Here is a 26,307-nt window from a genome sequence, read left to right on the forward strand (position 1 = left end):
ACTCCAAGTGTTCATGTGGACCATTTGTGCGCAACCTGAGGTAGAGCCTTCTGAGCTCATATTGGTCTGATCAGCCACAGTCTGTCACAGGATACCTTGACCCTGACATAGTGATGTCATTTTGCTCCTCTTCAAGAACAAAGGACAAAGATCAATCAACCAACCTGAATCCCTTGACTCCTTGTCCTAGTGCATATCACACCTTGCCAAGACCCAGTCTTGGTTACTCCTACCATCTGCTTCCTCCTCTATTCATCTGGCACTGAACAGAGCCGGAGAAAATTACAAGATTGTGCCGACTGGATAAACTGTAAATGTGTTATGTACATTCAGCTGGGTTCTCTTTGCAGGAAGGCAAACATTGTATTCCTCCCTATCAATGTTACCCCATTTTCCTTAGCAGCTATTTAAAACCCTTTCATTGGTTCTCAAGTCTCCCACACCACTTGCTTTTTCCAGTCATGGATAAGGACATTATTTCAGTGAAAAAAATTCCCTTCTCTCTTCTTCATTTCCCTGTCATTTAGACATCTTCCCCCACTAGCTCCTCAGCATCCAGTCTCAGATGCAGTGGCATTTCTTGCCAAAGCAAATCCCTTTTACATGTATCTTTGATCCCATTCCCTTCCTCTTTTTCCCAAAGACTGTCACTGCATTTCCCATTCTCTCCGTCCCTATGCTTTTTCTCTACTTACGTACATGTCCATGTCTCCCAGTCCTTAAAAATAAAAACCCTCACCTGATCTAGCCTATTTTCCTGTATCTTTTTTCCCCCTCCTAGCCAAACTGGCCTCAGAGAATGCTTCACCTCACTGACTTTGCAATGTCTGTCACAGATGCCTAAACTACAGAAAACTTCCTTATTGTTTCTTCCTCATAGACTCCTTTTGAGACACAGCTCAAGCACCACCTTCTATAAGGTATCTTTTCTAATTCAATTCTCACTCCCAAATGCTAGTGCCCTCCCTTAATTACCTTGCATTTATATATTTACTTTCTGTTACATACACACAGGTGTGGGTATATTATATATATGTATACATAAAAGTACACATATATGTGTGCACATCACACAACTGTATCCCTGTTAGAATGTATGTAGGGAGTAGGAGTTGTTTTATTCTTTGTATCCCTAGTAGCAAACAGTGCCTGGAACATAGTAGGTGCTTAATCAGTGCTTGTTGATTTTTCCATCTCAGGAATGTCTGTTGCATGCACGCCTTACTTTCCTTTCTCATTGCCTGGGCAATAGTAGAGGCCACCATTCTGTCATTGTCCTTTTGCCGTCTCATCAAGCTCTTTGAGAGCGGGGAGCTAACTTTCTGGCTTTAGTGTCTCCTAGGCTGCCTAAGTCTTACGTGGTTATATGGTTGGGAGAATGTTTGGGCAGCTTCTCCATCTGCTTCCAAGTCTTTTTTGGTGTCGGGTCCCCTTCCTCTGATCTTCAGAGGAACTGATCTACTGGGCTATTTGCAAATCACCTCAGAGGGGGAGAGGGAAACCTGGGATGTAGGGGTTAGTGAATGAAGGGTGACTTTCTTGATGTCTACTCAGCTACATAGGATTTTCCAGCTTAGTACCTAACTTATTGAGAGGGCAATCCTATTTGTAAGGTCAGAGCCCCCCAGTGAGCAATCATTTGCTTGGTTACAGGGATGCAATGGAGTTTTCACATATGGGATGGGAGGGCAGTCCTCACTGGGGGTGGTGGAAGCCCTTTCACAATTCAAGCACATTTATTTAAACCTTGCAAAATCTCAACTGAATTCAGAGGTAGTATATATGGTGCAAAGAACAACAGCCTAATGCCACTAACATTTTTTTTTACCCCATGCCAGGCCTCTTCTTCTTTATTTGCTTCTATAGTACTATACATCTAGCATAATTTTTGAGCATTTGCTCAAAAAAAAAAAAAGGCCAGACAAACCTGTTTGTCTCCCAATTTCTAGAGACATGGGCTCCTACAAGGCTAATTCTTTGGACTTTGAGTATTTGGTATTGTTACATATACACTGAGTACATCTTGCAAATGCTTGAGTGGTCACATAAGGGCTAATGAAAATGTGGCTGGCCCAACACAAAGCCTGTCATTACTACTCAAAAGGCAACTCCAAGTACACAACCTGTTGTTAACAGTGGAGGTAAGTTCTCATCATAAAAAACACGTCTGTAGTTGGGAACAAATAAAATGCAGTTAATACTTTACAGCACAGATAGTAAATTTATGGAACCTATTACCTCAAAAAGTTGTATAGGGTACAAATATAATAGGTTCAAAAAGGTGTTGAGGTAAGTTAGTGATTGGATAACTTAATAGGTTATTAAAGAAACCTGGAAACGTTTGAGCACACAGCCTCAAATATTTCCTCTGGGGCCCTTTGATACCACTGTCAGATGAACACTGAACTGCACAGCTAATGTGTGTGACTTAACATGACAATGCCTATATTTGTCACTGTCTTTGAAATTCTCATACATGGGGAAAAGTAAAGCCCTCAATCTATTAATAAGCTTTGTCTTGGCACTGACATTCCCCCCCTTATTTAGTAGTTCTGCCACAGGAACTGGAGTCTAGGAATGTTAAATTAGAAATATCAATAGCAAATATATTTAACTTTGTACAACATTTACAGCTTACAAGGCTCGTATAAAACGATTTTGCATTTCAGACCTAGACTATTGAGAGGAAAACTTCTGGTATGCAGGAAAGTTTTCAAACATTTGAGTGCAGAACCGCCCCTTTGCGCCACATCCCCCCAGCTGCCTGGTCGCTTCTCACAGCTTCTCACAGCATCTCAGCCGGGCCGCTCACAGCAGGGCGCCCTTCACCCTCCAGTCCTGGCAGAGCAGGTCTTGCAGCTCGCCCTCGTCGTCGCTGTCCGGGCTCTCGTCCTCCTTTCGCTGCCGATCCCGCAGCGTCAGCGCCGCCCTCAGCCGGCTCTTGAGGATGTCCTGGCGGTCGCGCAGCAGCTCCACGCGCCGGTAGCACTCGATCTGCTCATCGATCTCCCCGATCTGCCGGTCCAGGCGGCCCTCCTCGTCCTCCTCGGCCACAATGGCCTCGGAAACGGTGTTCACCTGCCTCATGGCCTTCTGGAACTCGTCCCACTCCTTGTCCATCTGGTCCTTGGGCGCGTCCACTTTGCGCACCTTGGCGTCCACCTCGGGGTCGTCGAAGAAGCCCTCGGGCAGGGCCTCGGCCGTGTTCTCCCGCCGCTCCACCACCTTCTCCTGCACCTCGGCCTTCTGGATGGACCCCGAGTGGAAGACGGCTGGGGCCGCCGGGGCGTCCTGGTCAAAGAAGTCGGGGGGCAGCGCGCTGGGCGCCGCCTCCTGCGCGGGGGCCGGGGCTGGGGCCTCGCTTTTTCCTCCCTCCTCCTCCCCCTCCCCCTCCTCATCCTCGTCGTCGTCCCCGTAGTCTGGGAGCAAGCTGAGGCCCGACGCTTTCCGGGGGGCCTCCGGGGGCGCCTCCTTCGCGCCCGAGTCAAAGAAGTCCACGGGCAGCCCGGGGGCGGCCGGGGCCGAGGCCTGGGGGCCGCCGGCTCGCGCTCTCTTCGCGCCGGAGCCTTCCGGCTCGGGGCCGGTTCTCTTGGCCGGCGGCTGTGGCGGAGGCGGAGGCGGCGCGGGCCCCGGGCCGGGCCCCTTGGGCCCCTTCAGCAGGGCCACCTTCTCCTTGTGCTGCTTCCCCAGGACGTGGGTGGGCCACAGCAGCTCGCTCTTCACGGGGACGCCGCACAGCGCGCAGCTCAGCTGCCCCAAGCGGTTGTACTTGGCGAAGGGGGACTCCACCCGCTTGCGGCTGGCGCTCAGCCGCTGCTTCTCGGACTTCATGAGCCGCCGCAGCTCGTCCTGCTTCACCGTCCGCTTCCCGGCCGACGCGGAGGACGCCATCTTGGCGGCCGGACTCGTCCGCGGCAGTCTCGTTTCCGCCTCCCGGCTCCCCTTCCAAAACATCCGCTCTCGTCACTTCCGGACGTCGCCGAGGCACGCCGGCTCGCGGATTGGCCGGCGGTCTGACCAATGAGAAAAGGGGCGGGCTGTTTCTCGCCGCCGGCGGGGAGGACTGTGGGCGTTGGTCACGGCTGTCTCGGTTCAGGCTCATCTGCTTTCCTTTTCTTCTTTTTTTTGGTCTTTGTTCTTAGAGCTCCCGGATGGCGGCCGTGAAGGCGCTCAACCCCAGGGCGGAGGTGGCGCGGGCCCAGGCCGCGCTGTCAGTTAATATCTGCGCGGCCCGGGGGCTACAGGATGTGTTAAGGACCAACCTGGGGCCCAAGGGCACCATGAAAATGTGAGGGCAGGGAGGAGAAGGCGGCGCGCGGGGTGGGGACCGTTTAGAACGTTAGGGGCGTGGCCTGAGAAACGGCCGTCCAAGGGGGCGTGGCCTGGGACCGGGCCCGCGGGGGGGCGTGGCTTGCGGAGGGCTCCGATCCCCTGGGAGCTGGAGTCGGTGCGGGGGGTGGGGCTTGGTCCCACCTTGTTCGGGACACTCCCCTGATATTAGTGGTGGAGAGCGCTAGATCCGGAGTCCGAAAACCAGGGTTCAAATATCCCTTTTGCCAATTACTCCCCGTGTGCCGATGAGATCACGACCTCTTTGGACCTTAGGTTCCTCATCCGACACGTGACGGGGTTCATTAGCTAGCCTTCGAGGCCCCTGCAAGCTGTAGACCTATATGGAAGGAAGGGAGGGGACAGGCACTTTTAAAGCACCTGCTGTTTGCTAAGACATTTACAAATACTTGATTCTCACAACAGGAGATGCTAATTATCTATTTTATAGCTCAATAAACTGAGGCAGGGGCAGCTGGGTGGCTTGGTGAATAGAGCATCAAGCTTAGAGCCAGAAAGACTCATCTTCATGAGTTCTAATCCGATTTCAGACACTCACTAGATGTGTGACCCTGGGTAAGTCACTTAACCTTGTTTGCCTCAGTTCCTCATCTGTAAAATGAGCAGGAGAAGGAAACCAAAGAAAACCACTCCAGTATATTTGCCAAGAGAATCCCCCCAATGGGGTCATGAAGTTGGACACCCTAAAAAATGACCTAGCAACAACAATAAAGTGAGGCAGACAGGTTACATCACTTGCTCAGGGCCACACAGTATCTGAGGAAGAATTTGAATCCAGGTAATTCCAGACTTCCTGATCAGTGCTCTAGCCACTGCACCCCTCGCTTGCCTGTATCCTGGTGAAAGAGCAAAGCCTTCCCCCACTCATATTTTCTGTGTGGCCTCAGTTTTGAATAGCCTTGCCCCTCAAAGGACTCTGTGTTGTTTCTTTTCCCCAAATGGCCTGCAGACCTAGCCCCTGAAGCAACAGAACTTCTCTCCATGACCCAGGGCTGAGAAGAGTTAAGTTTAGGGCCTCAGAAAAATCAAAAGCAACTTTGGATCATGAAAACATAGAACTAGAGCTAGAAGGGTTCTTATGGGTCACTTACTCCTGATACCTCATTTTGCCAATGAGGAAATGGGCCCAGGTTAAATGACTTGCCCAAGGTCATACCAAGTGGCAGAGCTACCAGATTTGAACTGAATTTAAAAAAATATCATTTATATAGTGCATTAAGGTTTGCAAAGTGCTTTACAAATATCTCATTTGATGCTCACTACAACAATGGGAAGGTGTTATTTCCATTTGGCAGATGTGGAAATTGAGGCAGACATGTTAAGTGATTTGCCTAGGGTCACTGTAGCTAGTCTGAGGCCGGATTTGAAGTCAGATCTTCCAGATTCTAAGTCCTTTGCTTTATCCACTGTTTCCATCATTCAAACATTCTAGTCAAATAGTGTTTGAGTGGAGATCATAAAGAGATAGAGACTGAACTTGTAATTTCTTTGATAAAATGAACTCTCTGAATAAGGAAACTCCCCCTCCCCATGCAGGTCATCATCACCTTCTCTGCAATTTAAAGTCAGAAAGTTGCCTAGATCAAAGCTTCTTAAACTGTGGGTCTCAACCCTGAATAGGGTCATGTAACTGAATGTGGGGGGGAGGTCTCAAAAAATTTGGCAACAGGAAAAAGTTATGTATACCTATTTTATATACCTATATTCCCAGGATCACATAAAAATTTCTCAGGTGAAAAGGGGTCAAGAGTGGGAAATGCTGGGGCAGCTAGGTGGCTCAGTGGATAGAGCACCGGCCCTGGAGTCAGGAGTACCTGAGTTCAAATCTGGCCTCAGACACTTAACACTTACTAGCTGTGTGACCCTGGGCAAGTCACTTAACCCCAATTGCCTCACTTAAAAAAAAAAAAAGTGGGAAACGTTTAAGAAGCCCTGGACTAGATCACTGAGATCATTGATCACTGAGAGGCTCTGTCACAATGCCCTGGGAATATAAACCTTTAAAAGTAAAAAGCTATCCAGAGGAAGCCTGGAAGAGTGGGAAGGACACATGATTTGGAGTCAGGGCCTGGTATGGAATCTTGTCCCTTACCAGTGTGATAAAATAATGGATTTGGCAGATATTCAAAGACTCATCTGGAGTTTAAACTGAATTAAGTGAGAGAGATTGACTTTACTGATTAGCCTACTTCAGTTAGCACACTTGGCTAGCCCTTAAGAAGGTATTGTTCTCAGAAACTAAGGACTTTGAACTCAACTCCACGTGTTCTCTTTTTTCTAATACCTAGTATGCTTTAATAAATGCTTAATGCCCAAAGACTGGTGCTAAAGCTTCTGATTTAAGGTGACCGCTCATTAGATTTTTTTAGACAACACATTTAGATTTTAAACATCACACCAAGTATAGGATTGTAGACTTACAACTGGAAGGAACGAACCTGAGAGGACATCCTGCCTAGGCCCCTAATTTTACAGATGCGGAAAGTCTGGCACAAAAAGGTTGTACTTTGACCAATCACACAGCTAGTAAGTGCCTGAAGTCCCTGGGTCCTATGTACCATAGCACCCTGCCTTTCACTAGCATGGCCCCGGGCAAATCACTTAGAGCCTCGGTTTATCTGTAAAATGAGGGGGTTGAATTAGAGAAGCAGCAGCAGGTAGTGGATCAAGGACAGGATTTGGAGTCAGGAAGACCTGGGTTCCAACTGCTTCACACACACAATCTCTCAGTAGTTCCTACATCTGGAAAATGAGAGTGATAGCTATTTCCTTGCCTCTAAGCTCTCTTCTAGTTCTAAATCTATGATCCTATAAACTTTCTTCAGTTTTGCATGATGGCTAATGGTGTGTTCTTAATGTGACTGGACCAAGAAGGACAAATCTAGCCTGGGTGCCTGGCAGAAATCAGCATTTCCTTGACTAAAGCTTCCTTCTGAACTGGTGGAGGGGTAGAATGGCCACAGACTGAGCATATTCCTACACTTAACCGTGGGAGTGTGGGGGTGCCACTTCCTGACCTTCAGTAGCATAGAGGATTCTGAGGGTCAGCAACTGAAGTGAACGACCATAAACTATTTTATTTTGTTTTTAATTTACTTTTCATATTTGCATGTCCCCACCCCACCCCATAATTTCAAATTAAAAACAAAACCTGACACAAACTTGTATAGTCATCAAAATAAATTCCTGTATTGGCCATTCCCCCTCCCCCCCCAGAGTATCAATCTGCACATCACATTTTTATCTGGAGGTGGGTGGCATGTTTCATTATGAATCTTCAGGACTGTGGTTGGTTATTGTGTTGATCAGAATTTTCAAGTCAAAGTTGTTTATCTTTGCAGTATTGTTGTTATATAAATTTTCATAAACTATTTAATGTTGAATGAGATAGACAATGATAAACCTTTAGGTGAGCACAAGATTTGCTTTCTGGTAGCTCTTCTTGTCCAAGGATGAAGGATCTGAATGGATGGGATGAAATAGGGTCTGGGAGAAAAGGGAGAAGGGAAGAATCCTGTATTTATGCAGAAAGAGGCCTTAGATGTCATCTGGTCTAATCCTTTCCATTTTATTCATGAATAAACTAATGTCTAGACTTGTCCAAGGTCACAAAGTTAGTAAAGTAACAGAGCAGAGGGTTTTTTACCTGGTTCCTCTGACTTCAAATCCAGTGTTATTTCTGATAAACTAAACAATTTGGAAGACAAGGGCAGAAGCAGAAAGGGGAAGGGACACTGAAGAAGAAAAGGAATATTAAGAGTGGTGAGATAAAGAGAGGCTTGGTTGGTTCTTAAATGAATCTGTGATTTAATCACTGTAGACCTTCAATTACTCTTCTCTTGAAACCTGTAAAACCTCATTTTTTTTCTTTTTTTTTGGAACCCTCATTTTTGAATGAGATGGTTCTAGTAGCTCATTTAAGAGGAAAATTCCTTTCTGGACTGTGGTGTTGTGGCTAGAGTAATAGGACAATGTGAAACTCTTGGAGGTTTCCACATCTGTCTTTGAGGATTGTAGGGGATCCAGCTCTTAGAATTTAAGTTGGGTTAGTGGGTGGCAAACGACAGAGGGGTAGTGGCAAGCACTCTTTTACCATACGTATTTATTAATAATATATTGTTCTCTAAACAGGCTCGTTTCTGGTGCAGGAGACATTAAGCTTACCAAAGATGGCAATGTTCTGCTCCATGAAATGGTGAGCTATCCATTCCTGCTTTCCCCATAATATTTATAAGCAGACATTAATTAAGAAAAAGGGGAGTGCTAATCTAGATTTTTTTTTTATCCAAGCTAGGCAGTTTAATACTGTAGTGTTAAGATAAATTAGATTAAGTTCCACTTGTCAGCAGCTTTTAAAATTTTATATGTATCCTGAAAAATGGCTGAGGAATACTTTTAAGTTAAAGTCATTTTAAAAACTTACTATATCTTATTCTATGTGATCAGGGAACAATCAGTCACCCTTTGCAATTTTAGTAAATGTATTCATCTTTGAGATGGAAGAATTTAATCTTATCTTGGAAGTGTCATGTCAACATAATACATGCGCATGGTTCTACAGTCTTGAACTTTGAGATGGTGCACTAGCCAATTAACTTCTCTGTTTTGTTTATTTCAGAATAGTTCTGCTCACCTAATAGAGACTAGATAGAAAGAATTTATAAATTCGTGAAATGAAGTTTAATTTCATCCTTGTGTTTGTTGGCTGAGAACAGCGTTAATGCTTCAGTTAGCCTGCTCATTACTTTGCTTTTATTTTTACTCATCACTGATTTCATTTTAAAGAAATTTGTTGTCTCCTTTGTAGCAAATTCAGCACCCAACAGCTTCTTTGATAGCAAAAGTAGCAACAGCCCAAGATGACATCACTGGTGATGGTACTACTTCAAATGTTCTGATCATTGGAGAGCTTCTGAAACAGGCAGATCTCTACATCTCAGAGGTATTTACATTGCATTATATAATTTATTCTGAAAGGAAAATAATGTGTGTCGAATCAAATGAATCGAATTTAAAGAGTAACCTTATATTAGTGAATTGTTTGTTACCCATTTCTGCAAAAGACTAGTTCATAAATAAGTTGTGTATTCGTTTAAATTTATTAACTCAATAGAACATAAATAAAAGAAAAAATAGTGCAAAAAATTGAGTGACCTTTTATTGAGAGATTTTGGTAACTTATGATTTGTAATATGGTTTTGGCCTATTTCTTTTGACCTTCTATTCGTATTAAGTCTCTTGCACTTAAACACATCATATTTAGTGCCATTTCTGTGCTTTTCCCCCCCATGTTCTTCCTCCCACCTAGACTTTCCTTATCTTTTCTTTTCAGCCATCCACATCTTACTGATCCCTCAAGACCCAGCTCAAGTCACATTTTCTAACTCTCTGCATCATACTTGCAATAACCTTTTCTTCCTTGTAGCTTCTATAGCATTTATTGTCTCTACTGACATCTCTCTTATAGTCTTGTGACATCTTTCGTATTGTGGTCTTGTATTGCTATTTAACTTTAAATGCAGGTATGTCTTATTTTCTCAGCTAGATTGTAAGGTCCTTTAAATCAGGCACTGTCATCTAGCCCCACAGCTCTCCATCTTGTTCAATAGAATGTCATGAGAAACTTTGTCTGATACCTTGGTGAACTGTGGATGTATTGTGTTTAAGCACCTCCCTGATGTGCCATTCTTGAAGCCTGTCAAACAAGGGAATGAGGTTAGTTTGATATTATTGTTTCTTAGTGGAGCCATTATTGTTTTTAGTGATCAGTACTGATCTTTCTCAGTGCTTACACACCATCCATTAGTAGATTGTCCTATAATTTAGTTGGTTCAGTTACAGTGTGATTTTTGTAGTTTCTGGAATATGCCATTTTGAAAATGGAGAATACATTTGGTTATTTTCTTGGCCTCCAGTTTTCTTACACTTCTCTGTTCTTCCCAGTTCCTCAGAATTCATTGACAATTATTCGGTAATAACCTTTACAAGTTCTTTTTAATTAAAGGATTAAAACTTTGGGTCAGGACACTTGAATTCATTTAGAGCAACTTGCTGTTCTCCTACTAGTTCCTTGGGCTCCAATCCCCTCTTAACTATTTTTATTTTACCCTTTACAGACTAAAGATAGTTTTCTTTGAAAAAGAGGATAGACTAGGAGCAGAGGAGGAGTTTGAGTAGTTACACTCTCTTTCTGTTTGCTGATATGGCACCATCCTCCTTAAGCATAAGACCTAGCCTTTCCTTATTCTTATACTAAATATAGCCTAAAAAGTTCTTTGTACAGATGATAAAGAATGCTACCCACCTCCTGACAAAGATGTAATGGATTAAATATGCAAAGTGACACACATTTTTGGACATGGCCAATATGGGAACTTCTTTTGCTTGACTGTGCGTATTTGTTATGAGTGTTTTGGTTTTGTTTTCCTTTTTGGGGGGTGGGGGTGGGGCGGAAAAAAGTAGAAGGGAGGGAAATTAAATGCTTGTTAATTGGAAAAAAAATGATTAAAAAAAGCCCTTTGTGGGGCAGCTAGGTGGCGCAGTGGATAGAGCACCGGCCCTGGAGTCAGGAGTACCTGAGTTCAAATCCGGCCTCAGACACTTAACACTTACTAGCTGTGTGACCCTGGGCAAGTCACTTAACCCCAATTGCCTCACTAAAAAAAAAAAAAAGCCCTTTGTGCTGTCCTTAGCATTCTTTGGAAATTTTATTTCATCTAATTCTAGGTTTTATTCTTTCTAAAATTCTTATAGATCCATGTTATTTTTTGCTATTTTCTCTTGGTTATGTGCCTTGGTGTCTATGTTTTGTAATGTTATTTTTTATTTTGAATTAGGCTTCTCTACTATTTTTTTCCTTTCTGTGTCATCCATGATCTCAATAATATGCAGATTTACAGTTTTATCTGTGAATTCTTCCACTTCAGGTTTTGGTATAAAGTCCCCTTGATTATATTGAGAAGCTTTCAGTCAAATACATTATTTTCAGTCATCATGGGAAGTATTCTATCCCCAGTCAGCATTCATTGTTTCTAGTAGACCTGGAAAATCAAATACCATCCTTTAACAGAATCTACATAGCAAGCAGTATACTTATTATATCTTCTCTTCTCTTTCAAAGTCCCAACCCACAAGTGGAAGAAGAAATGAAAATTAACAGATGTTCTTTAGTTCTTCATTTTCCTGGAAGAAGGTTTCTTCATTCCCACATATATGGTTTCAGAGTTTCTTTTGGTGACATCATATGTCATCACATGAGTCATTATAACCGAGTGATGGTTGGTTAAATTGGTTAAATATCCCCACACTCTCCTTTAGGTCCTGAAAATGTGTTCCAAGTTCTAGGAACCTGGGACCTTGTGATAAAGGTGTTATCTTAGAAATGGGACTGCCTCACCTTGTGGGGAGATTCACACATGCAGTAAAGCTGAGCAAAGGGAACACTTTACATCACAAGTGAGTACCCAAATGAATACCTTTCTCTGGTTTCCCAAATGAACTACTTCCTTTAGCTCTAGACAGACAAAAACAATGATAGCCTTTGCTTGTCATCTTCCACAGAAAACACAGATAGAGTCATTCCTCCTGAGAGCTTGATCAACAATTGAGACTTTTGGGAAGATATAGATACACTCATAAGAAGAAAAGGGAGCCCACAAATCCCAGATACTATGATCTTCCACATGGGAGAGGGAGCAGGCTTCTTAACTCTTCATCTCATGATTCAGGCTTTTTCAAAAACATATTTTCTTGCCTGGTGGAGTAGTGGTGACTTGCTATGACCAGTATGCCACCACCACTGATTCCTTGGTTAAATACACTTCAAGGCTCTCTTATCCTTAGAACGGAATTGTCAAAATGCTAATCAACTTTGTATAACCAATGCCTTCAGTAGTGCTCTGTATACCCTGTTGTGCGGCTTCTGTGAGGCTCCTTGCTCTTAGATGGATTTTTTCCTTTTGTTCCCCACACCAACTCTGTGAGTTGATCTCTCCAGGTCCATTTGGAAGTATCACCAGGCTGAGGTCACAAATGGCCTTAATTTCCTTCCACTTATATTTTTCTTTTTTCTTTTCTTTTATTTGTGAGGCAATTGGGGTTAAGTGACTTGCCCAGGGTCACACAGCTAGTAAGTGTTAAGTGTCTGAGGCCAAATTTTTTAAAATTTTTTTATTTTTTAGTGAGGCAATTGGGGTTAAGCGACTTGCCCAGGGTCATACAGCTAGTAAGTGTTAAGTATCTGAGGCCGGATTTGAACTCAGGTACTCTTGATTCCAGGGCCGGTGCTCTATCCACTGTGCCACCTAGCTGCCCCCAATTTTTTTTTGTTTGTTTTTGTTTGTTTTTGTTTTTTGGTGAGGCAATTGGGGTTAAGTGACCTGCCCAGGGTCACACAGCCAGCAAGTGTCAAGTGTCTGATGCTGGATTTGAACTCAGGCCCTCCTGAATCCAGGGCCGGTGCTCTATCCACTGCACCACCTAGCTGCCCCCACATATATTTTTCTGATCCAGATTCCTTGAATACACAAGGTAGTACCACACTGTTGCCTTTTGGCAGTCTACAATCTGTCTTTTATCTAGTATTTCTTCATTCCCTCCTTAAGGGGCACAAGTCATTCTTGTTATGTATTTTCATGGGAGTTCCCCTGGGATACATTGAATGAGGGAATCTTTGTCCCCTGAGAAGGTGTACCTTGTGTCATCAGGCCCACCTCTTTTATCCATGAATGAGCTTAAGTAATAGGTATATAAGGTTTGTTGAATCCAGGGTAAAAACTTCTGAATGTGGTAGATGTGTTGGTGTTGAGTGAGATTTCTCAGTTTGAAGAAAGGGCACTTTATAGTCCTTTGTTTCCATGGCATATTCTGGGTACTCAGGCCTGTCCTATCTACTGTCTATCCACTGCACAGCTTGTGCCCTAGTCATAAAGATCTTTCTCAGTGGGTAGAGTAAGCAATGGTCTTATGCATGTAGATGAGGGAAAGACATGGACAGATGCACTATGGGAAATAGCAGGCTTCCCAAAGTGGCATGGAGTACATTCTCAGCAGATTCCACCATGGGGAGAGCTCAGGCCTGTTACAGATGGAAATTATAAGCCAACAGGGAGGGCTTGGTGTCCTTGTTGCCCCATCTTACCTGCATAGCTTTGGTGATAGATATGGAATCATTGTACACTTAGCTTCTTCTGAGACTGCCTCCAGAATGTGATATTAAGTGACTTATTTAAGGTTACACAGGTAGCAGAGTAGAGACTCAATCCCAGATTCTATAACCCTAAATCTTGTGCCCTTTGCAATACCCCATGCTTATCTGCTGGCTCTGAAGCCATCATGATTGCTTAGGGACTGAGATGGCATAGCCTGTTAAGTGGGCAAGGTAGTGTGTCCTCAGAATTGTAATCAATCCATTGCCACTTGGGAGCAGGGTTGGGTTGATATGGAAAATGACTCTAGGAGCTTCCTTTGTAGCCAGCCTCTTCTAGTGCTTCTTGGTCCTTTGGCATTTCTCACATCCCCTGATGTACCAACATATATTCTGGGCTATTCTGGGCCACCAGTGATACCTACAGATGCCATAGTTTATCTGGTTCAAACCTGGGCATCGTGATATGCCAGCTTGACTTCCTCTCAACAGGACTGTGTGACTGCTGCCACAAATCCTTTAGGATGGCTCAACCACACTTTTTCTGATCTTCCTGGTCTAGATGTATAACCCTATTTCCAGCTTCTGCAATGGTCCCTCACCCTCTACTAGCATATTTTTGGCTCCTGATAAGTACAAGAGAAGAAAAACAACACCCAATGCTTGTGCCAACCAGACAAAACATAGGCCTCTTTGCGATATAATAGGCTTTTACGGTCAGTCATAACCCTAATGACATATCTGTGCTAGGCCCCTTCGAGATGATATCTGACCTCCAAGGTACTTAAAAAGTTTTATTTATGATTTTTGTTTTTTATACCAAATTCATCTTTTAATATGTATCCTGACATAAGAGATTAATTACAAGAGATTGCTCTTGTCATGTGCCACCTTAGTCTTCTATTAAGTGGAAGGGAGGTTTGCTTCACCAACATTAGTCATTTCATCTGATCTAAGTTAAGCTGCCTTTTGTTGTTTTCATTTATGTTGCTGTGTCAGTGTATTGTTCTGGCTCAGCTTTGATCTGCATCAGTTCATGCCAGTCTTCCCATATTTCTCTGAATAAGGCACAATAACAATTCCATTAATTCATATGCCATAATTTGCTTAGCCATTATCCAGTTGGTAGACCTATACCTTGTTTTGTTTGTTGTTACTAAAAAAAAAGTGCCTCTAGGAATATTTTGGCAAATATGAAACTTTTCATTTTTGCCTTTCATCTCCTTGGAGTACATGGTATGGTACTGAATAAGTAAATTACTCTAGGAAGAATTGCCATCTTTATTATATTGGCAATGATCTACCTTTAGCAATGAACATTTCTCTAATTATTTAGGTCTGTGTTTATTGCTGTATAGAGCATTTTGTAGTTTCTTTCCTATGTTCCTATGTGTCTGGTTGATAGACTCCCAAGTATTTTGTTATTAATCAGGGTCAGCAACTTTTCTGTCACTTATAGCCTTAGAAAATTACCTGGGCTGCTGAGAGGATAAGTGACTACACCAAAGTCACAAAGTTAATATATGTAAGAGGCAAACCTGGAACCAGGGCAGCCCAGCATTAATAGCCAGCATTTATATAGCCCTTTAGGATTTGTAACATGCCTTTTACAATTATTATCTCATTTGATCTTTATGACAACTCTAGGAGATAGGTGCTATCATCCCCATTTTTCAGATGAGGAAACTGAGACAGACTTAGGCTAAGTGACTTGCCCTGTTAGATAACTAGTAAATATCTGAGCTTGGATTTGAGCTCAAGTCTTCTTGACTCTAGTACTAACACTATCCAATGGACCACTTAACTTCCCTTTTTAGTACATTCTGTAGCTATTTTGAATGGAATTTCTGTTTCTTGGCAATATACAGATATGTGGATGAATTATGGATTTATTTTATATCCTGCAACTTTGCTGAATTTATTAATTGCTTAAATTACTTTTTAGCTGACTTTTTAGAGCTCTCTAGATAAACCATTGTATTATCTGCAAAAAAGTGATTTTTTTTTTCTGTTTGTCTATGTTTGTTGCTATAACCTTTCCAGCTTTGAAGGCTACTATTTAAACCCACCTCACCACTTCCTTTTGTCTCTAACCTTAAGTTAATTTGTCCATGTTTTAGCACCAAGAATTAGTACTGCTCTGTCAGTCACTAGACAGAAACACAAGACTAAAATCAGCAGACACAGAAACTGCTTGCTAAAATATTCTAAAATCAATAATCTCTTTGCTTGCTAGCCCTGTTAGCTGCTGCCCACTCCTATTATACTTTTTATAAAGCCTATAGTATGCTAGTACTGTGCTATGTACATATGTGATCATTAAATATTTGTTGGATTAAGGGATGGGTATAGCAGAAAATGGAAAATGTATTCTACATTAAAAGTGGCACCTCCCCATCTATTCCATTTAGTGTGAAGAAAGATCGTATGAGTCCCCTCAGCCTATGTTTGAAATTTGTATCTGGGTAGCATACTCAGCCCTCTGACAGCAGTAAGGAAAAAAAAAAACCCTCCAAAACAAGAGAACTTCAGGAACTGCCATATTTTAAAAAATAATTATTTGCACCTGTGTGTAGTTAGAATTCACACAGCCTCTGGGCAATTTAGAAACAAGGGAACCCAAGGGTGTACTTAAAACAAAGGAAGGAAGACCAATCTAGGCCTTTTGCTAAAATTTCTTTTCAGCGGACCCCAGGAAAACAGACCGCCTCTAAAGAAAGTAACACTGACATCTGTGTCAATGTATCTCATGAGTAGGGTGGTATCAACCAAAAATATAGTTATGGAAACACAAATGAGATGTACATAAATACCCTGGAATAAAAGCTCTTCTAGTATTCGGAGAAAAAAAAGAACTCTTTAGAGGAAGAAATAGGTAACTTTTGCCAAAATTTGCTAGAACAGTTTTATTTTTACCTAAAAGTTGGGACCATTAACCTTCTGGTAGGCTCCTTTTCTCCTTACTTGCAGTGGGTGTGGGTGTGGGGTGGAAAGACAGCATTTTCTAAGTGTGGAAAGTGAGGAATGTCATTCATTTAAAGCATTTAAAATTCTCCTATAGAATAACATCCCATCTCATAGTAGCTTCAGATATTACCCCTAAAAGACATTCGTGTTGAGTTTTTACAGGCACAGGCACATGTTAAAAGAGAATATAGAGGAAGAGTTCTTAAAGGTGGCTTTTCATGGACGTTCAGGGAGAAATAGTAGCAAACGAATCATATGGAAACCTTGGGCAAGAGTTTTCTTTTGCTACATAGATGGTACTGATCTTGCTAAGTTCTAGGAACATTTGGAAAATATTATTTTGATCTCAATATAGGCTTCTTCTAACTATAGATTTCCCTCATGACAACATTTAGTAAGATATATAATGAAAAATAATTACCATGTTTGGTTTATACAGCATTACCATATAAAAGATATATTTGCTGCAAAATGATTTTTTCTTTTAATTTAAATAAAATGTTTTATTCATCATTACTGCTCTCCTAGTCTCTATCATTTTTGTTTTCTTATTAAGAACCATGATTTATAGGCTGTACTTAGTTTTTGTTTAAGTCAAATTTCAAGAAAAAAAATGACCTATATTTGTACCAGTATGGTATTCTTTCAAATGATGCTAATTGCAGAATATTTGCCACTGGACAAAATCCTGGTAATATTGCTACATCGACACTTAAGTGTGATTTCTCTTTCCTTTGGTTTAAATTCTTTGCCAAGGCAGTATTTTTACTTTTCCTTTGCATTAAAAGGAGTTTCTTTTTCTTTCTCTATAAAATGTACATTAACATTTTCATATTCAAAGGGGAAGTATATAGTAAACATTAGTACTATTATTGATTTAAAATTACTTAGCTATTTTACTTAAAGATAGCCTGGTGTAGTTGAATAGAGTGCTTCCCTGGTTCCAGGTTTGCCTCTTACATGTATTAACTTTGTGACTTTGGTGTAGTCACTTATCCTCTCAGCAGCCCAGGTAATTTTCTAAGGCTATAAGTGACAGAAAAGTTGCTGACCTATACTAGCGGTGGGAATTTTTGCACCAGAAATTCCCTATACCAATGAAAACACAGATCTGGACCAAAAAAACCCCTCAGTTACTCACAAAATGTTCATGATTATTGCTGATGGCAAAGAGTATATAGATATACTATACATTCAAACATTATATGATCTCTGACATAGGAAAATAGTTGTATCTATTTGGATGTTTTTAATAATTGTGATTTTGTGGCAATATGATTGCAATAGGGTCTACACCCAAGAATAATAACTGAAGGCTTTGAAGCAGCAAAGATTAAAGCACTTGAAGTTTTGGAGGAGATTAAAATAGAGAAAGAAATGACCCGAGAAATCCTTCTAGATGTGGCTAGAACATCTCTCCACACTAAAGTTCATGCTGAGCTGGCTGATGTATTAACAGAGGTATGTATTAAACTCTTTGCTTGAAACATTAGCATTTTCTCAAGTCACCTTTCAAATTATCACAGAAAATTTATTATAAACTTAACTATTGACAAGGACAAATAGCCTAGTAAACATACAAAAGAATGTATAGAATCTTATACAAAACTTATTCAAGAATGTTTGTTATTGTTGTTAATAGTTGTTCAGTCATGTCTAACTCTTTGTGATCCCATAGACCACAGCACACTAGGCATTTCTGTCCTCCACAGGCTGTCCAAGCTTATGTTCATTGCTTCCATCTCATCCTCTGCCATCCTTTCGCCTTTTTTCCTTTCAGTCTTTTCCAACATGAGGGTCTTTTCCAATGAGTCCTGTCTTCTCATTATGTGGCCAAAGTATTTAAGCTTTAGTTTTTGACCTTGAAGTGAATAGCCTGAATTAATTTCTTTAAGTATTGATTTATTGGATCTCCTTGTTGTCCAAGGGACTCTCAGAAGTCTTCTCCAACATCACAATTCAAAATCGTTGATTCTGTGGTATTCACCTTTCCTTATAGCGCAGTTCTCACAGCTACTAGAAAAATCATAACTTTGACTTGCTTTCTCAGCAAGGTGATGTCTCTGCTTTTAGGATGCTGTCCAGCTTTGTCATAGCTTTCCTTCCAAGGAGGAAGGGTCTTTTAATTTCATGGCTGCAGTCACTGTCTGTAGTTATCTTTGAACTCAAGAATATAAACCCTGATACTGTTTCCATTTCTTCTCCCTCTATTTGCCAGGAAGTGATAAAACTAGTTGCCATGATCTTAGGGTTTTTTTCATGTTTAAGCTTCAAGCCATATTTACACTCTCCTCTTTGACCCTCATCAAAAGGCTACTTAATTCTTCTTCCCTTTCTGCCATCAGAGTGGTATCATTTGTATATCTGAGATTTTTGATATTTTTCTCAGCAACCTTAATTCTGGCTTTCGATTCATCCAGTCTTGCATTTCACATGATGTACTTTGCATATAAGTTAAATAAATAAGGTAATAATACACAGCCTTATTGTACTTTTTTCTTAGTCTTAAACCAATCAGTTGTTTCATGTTTAGTTTTGTTGCTTCTTAAGCCACATACAGGTTCATTAGCAGACAAGAAAGATGATCTGTTACTCTCATCTGTTTGAGGACTTGCCACATTTTGTTGTGATCCACACAGTTAGAGGCTTCTTAGTGTAGTCAACGAAGCAAAAGTAGATGTTTTTCTGGAACTCCCTTTCTTTCTCTATATTCCAGGAAATGTTGGCAATTTGGTCTCCAGTTCCTCTGCCTTTTTGAAAATTGGCCTGCTTTTCTAGTCATTCTCAGTTCACATATTGCTTGAAGCCTGGCTTACAATATCTTAAGCATAACCTTACTGGCATGTGAAAGGAATGCAACTGTTTGGTAATTTGAACATTCTTCATCTCTTAGAATTTTAAATATCTCAGCTGGAATTTTTCACCTCTACTACCCTTATTGTTAGCAATGTTTCCTAAGCCCCACTTGACTTCATTCTTCAAGCATGTCTGGCTCTAGTTCAACAACCACAACATCATATTTAACAGTTATGTTAAGATTTTCCTTTTATAGTTCTTCTGTGTATTCTTGCCTCCTCTTCTTAATCTTTCCTATATTTGCTAAGTTCCTACCATTTTTGTCTTTATGATGCCATTTTTGCATGAAATGTTTCCTCTATATCTCTAATTCTCTAATTTTCTTAAAGCGATCTCTTGTCTTTCCAATTCTGTTGTTTTCTTCTATTTCTTTCCATTGCTCATTTAAGAAATCTTCTCTCTCCTTGCTCTTCTCTGGAATACTGCATTCTTTTGGGTATGACTTCTTCCCTTTTGTTTTCCTTCTTTCTTCAGCTATACATAAAGCCTCATCAGACAGCCATTTTGCATTCTTGCTCTTTTCCTTTGGAATGTTTTTTTTGCTGCCTCCTATACAATATTGCAAACCTTTGTCCATAATTATTCAGGTACTCTATCTACCATATTTACTCCCTTAAATCTATTGATCACTTCTACTTAATATTCATAAGGGATGTTATTTAGGTTATACCTATATGATTTGATGATTTCCCCTACTTTCTTCAGTTTAAGTCTGAATTTTGCAGTAGAATCAGGATCTGAGCCACAGTCAGCTCCAGGTCTTGTTTAAATTGACTATGTAGAGCTTCTCTACTTTTGGCAGCAAAGTATATAATAAATCTGATTTCAGTATTGACCATCTGGTGAAGTCCATGTGTAGAGTCACCTTTTTGGTTGTTGAAAAAGACAGTTTGCTATGAACAGTGAGTTATCTTGATAAAACTCTATTGGTCTCTGCCTTACTTCATTTTGTACTCCAAGGCCAAACTTGTCTATTTCAATTATCTTTTGATTTCCTACTTTAGCATTCCAATCCCCTATCATGAATGTAACATCTTTTTTGATGTTGTTTTTAGAAGATGTTATAGGTCTTCATAGAACTAATCAGCTTTGGCCTTTTTGGCACCAGTAGTTGGACCATAGACTTGTATTACTGTGATGCTGAATGGTTTGCTTTGGATTAAAATGATATCTTTTCATTTTTGAGATTGTACCCCAGTACTACTTTTCTCACCTTTTTATTGATTATGAGGGCTATTCCATGTATTCTAAGTGATTCTTGCCGTTAAATTCACCCATTCCTATCAATTTAAGTTAACTAATACCCCAAATTTTGATGTTTATTCTTTCCATCTCCTGTTTGACCATATTCAGCTTACCTTGGTTCATAGATCTTAGATTTCAAGTTCCTTTGCAATACTGAGCTTTCTAGAATTGCACTTCCCTTTTGTAACTAGACACATCTGTAGCTGAGTTTCCTTTAAGTTTTGGCCCAGTCACTTTATTAATTATGGAGCTACTTGTAGTTGTTCTCTGCTCGTCCCCAGTAGTGTGTTAGACACCTTCCAACCTGAAGGACTCAACTTCTCATGTCATATATTTTATAATTTTAATACTGGGGTTTTCTTGGAAGAGATACTAGAGTGGTTTGCCATTTCCTTCTCCAGTGGATCACTTTAAAAAAAATTTTTTTGCAAGGCAGTGGGGGTTAAGTGACTTGCCCAGGGTCACACAGCTAGTAAGTGTCAAGTGTCTGAGGCTGCATTTGAACTCAGGTCCTTCTGAATCCAGGGCCAGTGTTTTATCCGGTGCTCCACCTAGCAGTCCCCGCAGTGGATCACCTTTTGTCAGAACTCTCCACTATGACCTGTCCATCTTGGGTAACCTTATCTGCACAGTATAATTAATGCTTTCATTGGGCTACACAAACCCCTCCACCATGACAAGGCAGTGATCCAGAAGGGGATGTAAGAACATAGAATCAACAAATTGACAAAGCAAATAAATGCATTTTTTTCTGTATCCTTTTCCAAGTCCTTCTGAGGTTCTGCTGTCTTTGGTTTTTAATTTGTTTCGTGAATAAGTATGCATATAGGTCTTGTTCTGCTCATCTCAAACAGTGTTATTAAGCATCTTTTTGCATCTGATATGATCTTTTATAATCTAATACTATAGTTAAGCCATATATGTTTATGAATTTCTTGGTCTTCTAGACTTGTCATATCCAACAAGTGCTTGGAAATGTTCCAGAAGTGAAGTGATAAGCCTTCATTTTATGTTTGTTCACTGTCTCACAATTAGAATGGAAGTGTTAACGACTGGTTACCTAGTTAGCTGCCAACAGATAATTTGGTTAAGTTAATGTTGGCTCTTGGATTCTTTAAATAAAAGGGGATGACAACCCCAAGTATAAGTCACAGAATTTTAAAGGAAGGCAGGATCTCAGAGGCCATCTAATCTAATTGATACCCAAGCAAGAATTTCAGTAGTCTACCCAAGTGAAAAGTAAGAACAGTCATTAACTCATTGGGGATACGGAGAGGATTGGAGTTGAGGGAATTAAAGATGGATGACTTCAATGTCATCAAAGAAAAAGGTGAGGTCATCTATGGAGAGTGAGGGATTGGGGAATGTCCTAAGGAGTCAATAAGAGATAAAAAAATGTTCATGCTACATACAGGAGTTCAGTTGAGGGTGGGTAACATACATTTGAAGTAGATTCAGCAACATTTGGTGGTTTCTTCTAGTAGCATTTGCCCTCTTGGTAGGTGAGGAAAAGGCATACAGTTGACAGTTTATAAATTTGGGGATTAACAGGATGGGAAGGGCATGATATTATTGAGTCAAGTTAGGCAAAAAGGGAAATAAAGTCAGAATGAGGGAATGAATGAAGTTGGGAAAACAGATCTGGGAATGATAAAAGAGTAGGAAAGGCAGAAGGTTAGGCCACTATAATCAGAAAGGGGAATTTCAGTTAGGAGGGAAAAGATGTCAGTCGAGTTCCAGGCATTCATGTACTATTGTTCACAAGTGACTTCAGCAGCTAAAATCATCTCATGTACAAAAGTGCTGCCATGCACTGTGCTAGCTGAGGAAACTGCTTTTGAGGTTCTCCATGTGATTGTGGACCTAGGTAGAGTATCTTATGGCTAATGAGATAGTTGTGAATGTCTACAATTAAAAAAAAGTTTTTTGTTCCTTGAAAGTCAAATGTATTGGAATGTGAGGACTATTTGATTGTTTCAAGACCTGATCTCAAGGGTTGGATGTACCTTGGTGGAATCATCCCAAGTGCACTATCAGAAACTTGAGTTTATTATTTAACCCAGGACTGAGGGACCCCAAGGTCCACCCAATTTTTGCTAACCAGACACAAGACTGATTTGCAAGCTAACATTTTAGCTTATTAATTTTATGCTGATAAATAAAAACTAGAATTCTCACTAGTGAAATAAGAACTAGAATATTCACCCAAGGTGGGCTTCTCAGCATGCTCTTTACTCAGTAGGACAGTCTGTTTGTTGTAATGAACTCAGGGTTGGAGATCATTCACTGCAGGTATTTATTAAAATGCTTACTGGGTCCATGGCACTGTACTAGACACTGGGAATAGAGAGAGAGATAGGGACTATACATGTGATTTCACTGGTATAGAGAACTCCAGGGTGAGGAAATTCCATCTCATTCCAACTGATGGAATATGTGGGGTGAGTGAAAGTGAGGAGTTACAGATGATACTGAGATTGCAAACCTATGTAATTGGAAGGATGGAGGAACTCTTGACAGAAATAGGGAAGTATGGAAGAGTACATTTGGGGCATAGGTGGGAAAGATAAGTTCTATTTTGAGTATATGGAGTTTGAGATGAGAATCTGGGTTTGAATTCTGGATCTATCATTATTACCTATGCAATCTTAGACAAATTATTTGACCTTTCTGGTTATCTGTAACCAGATATTATCTGTAAAATGGAACAATTGGACTTCATGATCTAAAATCCCTTCCAGTGGGCAGCTGGGTGGCTCAGTGGATAAAGCACCGGCCCTGGATTCAGGAGGACCTGAGTTCAAATCTGGACTCAGACACTTGAAACTAGCTGTGTGACCCTGGGCAAGTCACTTAACCCTCATTTCCCTGCAAACAAAAAAGAAGAAGTAAAATCCTGGCATGTTATAAATTAAGGTCAAGTTTCTTGGTGAGTATAGGGTCAGAATAAAAGGAGTCTTGTGATCTTAAAGTAATAGCATTATCAAGCTATGGTAGCTTAATGATTTGTTTTCCTCTGTGGTATTATATTTGCCAAGTGAACTGGAATACACATGAAAGCTGCTCTGGCAACTCAGATTAGTGTTAAAGAGGCCCTTATAAATTCTTGCTACCCAACTATCCTTTTAAAATATTCTTTGTTAGTCATTAAAAATGCTTCTTATATTATCTCACATTATTTATTAGATTATAGATTATTTTATGTCAGTTACTTTTTAGGGTGTCAACCTAATCCCATCGATAAATTTATCTCCAAATCAAATTTTTGGATTATTTCTGGGAGAATTAGTGCACTCTAATGAGATGAACACTGGACTAGGAGTCAGGTGTCCTGGATCTTAGTCTTGAATCTGCTCTTAACTTGATTTAGGACATTGGAAAATTCACTTAACATCTTGTGGTCTCAATTTCTGACCTCTAACTGAAGGTGCCCCTTCCAACTCTAAAAGACTATATGATTCTGTATCCCTACTGCTGGCAGGTCTTCTCCATTGTTTGTAAGGTCTTCTCAGCAGCAGTTAGAGCAACGCTAATTGGTGAGTTTGTCTTTGTGCTTTGGGCTACAGATTAATTTTTAGGCATGTAACCCTCTGTTTACTACAGAGTGAAGTAGAGTGTAGACATATACAGATGCACATGCACATGTATATACACATACATATGGTGTTCAGCATTTTTATTTTTGCATCTAATCTTGTATAACTTAGAAGAGAAGTAAGGGAATAACTGGGGAGATGGTTTGTGATTTAAGGGTCCAAATTGTTTCATGGTTGTATTCACTTCTGTTATAGGCTGTGGTAGAGTCTCTTTTGGCCATTAGAAGACCAGGTTTTCCTATTGACCTTTTCATGGTAGAGATAATGGAGATGAAGCATAAGTCAGAAACTGACACAACGTAAGTCACAGAAAATGTTGATAAAATGTGGCCAATATTACATTTAGGCAGATACCTTCAACTTTGCTTCAGTTAATTTTATATTTTACAATGAATATTAGAAATGTCTTTTACTAGTCTGCTGAAAAGCAAGCTGATTTCAAATATAGGTAAGAGTTAGAACAAAGCTTCTTAAACTGTGGGTCCAAGACCCCATATAGGATCACGTAACTGAATGTGGGGGTTGTGAAAAATTTGGCAACAATAAAAGATTATATATACCTATTGTGTTTACCTATATACCCGGGGTGACATAAAAATGTCTTGGACGAAAAGGAGTTGCTAGTGGAAAAAATTTAAGAAGCCTTGAGTTAGAACATCAATAATTTAGAAATGTTCCAATTATTTTGAGTAGATATTAAGAAAAACCCAACTTTATTTCATAAGATTGAGCCATATAACTTAAAATTAATTCTGTGGTCATATTCTAGTAGTTAATGTAGTCACACACAACTTAGGTCCTACTTAAATGCTTTATTATGATGTGGAGGTGACCATGAGTTCATGAAGACTATGTTAACACTTAGAGAGCTATACTGACAGGCCTTTACAAACTGAGAAGATCTTGAGTATGGGCCTGGGAAGGGACTCTCTGTCACTTGAGAAGCACTCTTTTTAAGGCTGGAGCCGTTCATCATGGGGTTGGCCCATGGAAATGGATTTTTTGGTTCCAGCACTTCTCAAACATGTGCTAATTCATGGAAGGGTCACAATCTGAGTCAGTGGAAGGAGTGCACAAACCGATGAGTCACAGGCTTTGAAGTGAAGTAATGTCATTGTGCTGTGTTAAAGAAGATTCTCTTTAGAAACTCTGCCAAGTTTATGTAATATTTGAAGTTGGGGTGACTATTTAGAGGGTAGAGTAATTATGTTATGGATGGTACTAATGGAAAGAGCACTGGACATAGGACTGAAAGAGTCGAGTTCGAGGTCTGGCTCTTCTCATTTCCTACCCATGTGGCTATGAAGCCAGATTGCAGAATTTGATCTTGAGCACATGACTTTAGCTTCTCTAGTTAATACTTTTGTCTTTACTTCATAAAACGAGGGGTCAGGCTAGATCATCTCTGTGATCACTTCTAGGACTAGATCCTATCTGATCCTCAGTTTTCTCATGTGACAAATAGGAATAATAATATGCACACTAGTCTTCCTCATGAGCTTGTTGTGAGAATCAAATGATGTAAAAGGATATAAAATCTTTGGTAACTCTGAATTGTTATATAAATGTGAGGTATCAGCAGCAGCAGCATCATGTATTTAGTTTGCTATTGTCTAGAGTATTAAAGAAAGGAACTGAATTGTTTTACCAGGTTGATCAGAGGGCTAGTTTTAGACCATGGTGCTCGTCATCCTGATATGAAGAAAAGAGTGGAAGATGCTTTTATTCTTACTTGCAATGTATCACTAGAATATGAAAAAACGTAAGGAATTGTTTTCTCTTTATAATGTAATGAAAAATTAGGTTTTTCTTTCTTTCTGAAAGTCTTTTTTTCTTCACATTTCTCTTATTGTTTGCTGCTGTGTATATATTTACAATTCTCTTTGTTCTTTTAGAGAGGTGAACTCTGGTTTTTTCTACAAGACTGCAGAAGAGAGAGAGAAATTAGTAAAAGCTGAAAGACAATTTATTGAAGATAGAGTGAACAAAATAATAAGACTGAAAAGAAAAGTCTGTGATGATGGAAAGAAAGGATTTATTGTTCTTAATCAGAAGGTGAGAATGAAATTTTAAACATGTAAGTATATTTAAATGCTCGTAACATTTAACTTGGTAATAGAGAATGCTTAGAGCCTACCTGTAATTTCT

General features: G+C 40.3%; 2 protein-coding genes across 4 annotated transcripts in view; one reads left to right on the top strand and one right to left on the bottom strand.

The window, feature by feature from the left end:
* Positions 1–1,668: 1,668 nt before the first annotated feature.
* Positions 1,669–4,053, bottom strand: ZNF830 (zinc finger protein 830). Its single transcript, XM_043964516.1, has one exon. The coding sequence runs from the start codon at positions 3,952–3,954 to the stop codon at positions 2,809–2,811; it is 1,146 nt and encodes a 381-aa protein (XP_043820451.1). The 5' UTR covers positions 3,955–4,053; the 3' UTR covers positions 1,669–2,808.
* A 3-nt stretch (positions 4,054–4,056) lies between these two features.
* Positions 4,057–26,307, top strand: part of CCT6B (chaperonin containing TCP1 subunit 6B) — a 37,079-nt gene continuing 14,828 nt past the window's right edge. The window contains exons 1-7 of one of the 3 annotated variants that reach the window (XM_043964512.1): positions 4,057–4,288; positions 8,482–8,545; positions 9,158–9,292; positions 17,750–17,923; positions 24,355–24,458; positions 25,811–25,921; positions 26,055–26,214. In XM_043964512.1, the coding sequence (XP_043820447.1) occupies positions 4,152–4,288; positions 8,482–8,545; positions 9,158–9,292; positions 17,750–17,923; positions 24,355–24,458; positions 25,811–25,921; positions 26,055–26,214 (885 nt within the window). In that variant the 5' untranslated portion in view covers positions 4,057–4,151. The remainder of the gene's footprint in view (positions 4,289–8,481; positions 8,546–9,157; positions 9,293–17,749; positions 17,924–24,354; positions 24,459–25,810; positions 25,922–26,054; positions 26,215–26,307) is intronic. The other 2 variants (XM_043964514.1, XM_043964515.1) reach the window with 2 other exon arrangements.

The sequence above is a fragment of the Dromiciops gliroides genome, chromosome 4 (assembly GCF_019393635.1).
Source record: "Dromiciops gliroides isolate mDroGli1 chromosome 4, mDroGli1.pri, whole genome shotgun sequence".
NCBI lineage: Eukaryota > Metazoa > Chordata > Mammalia > Microbiotheria > Microbiotheriidae > Dromiciops > Dromiciops gliroides.

Excerpts from the sequence above, each read along its gene's own strand:
- ZNF830 (XM_043964516.1), bottom strand. The coding sequence starts at position 3,954 with ATGTTTTGGAAGGGGAGCCGGGAGGCGGAAACGAGACTGCCGCGGACG.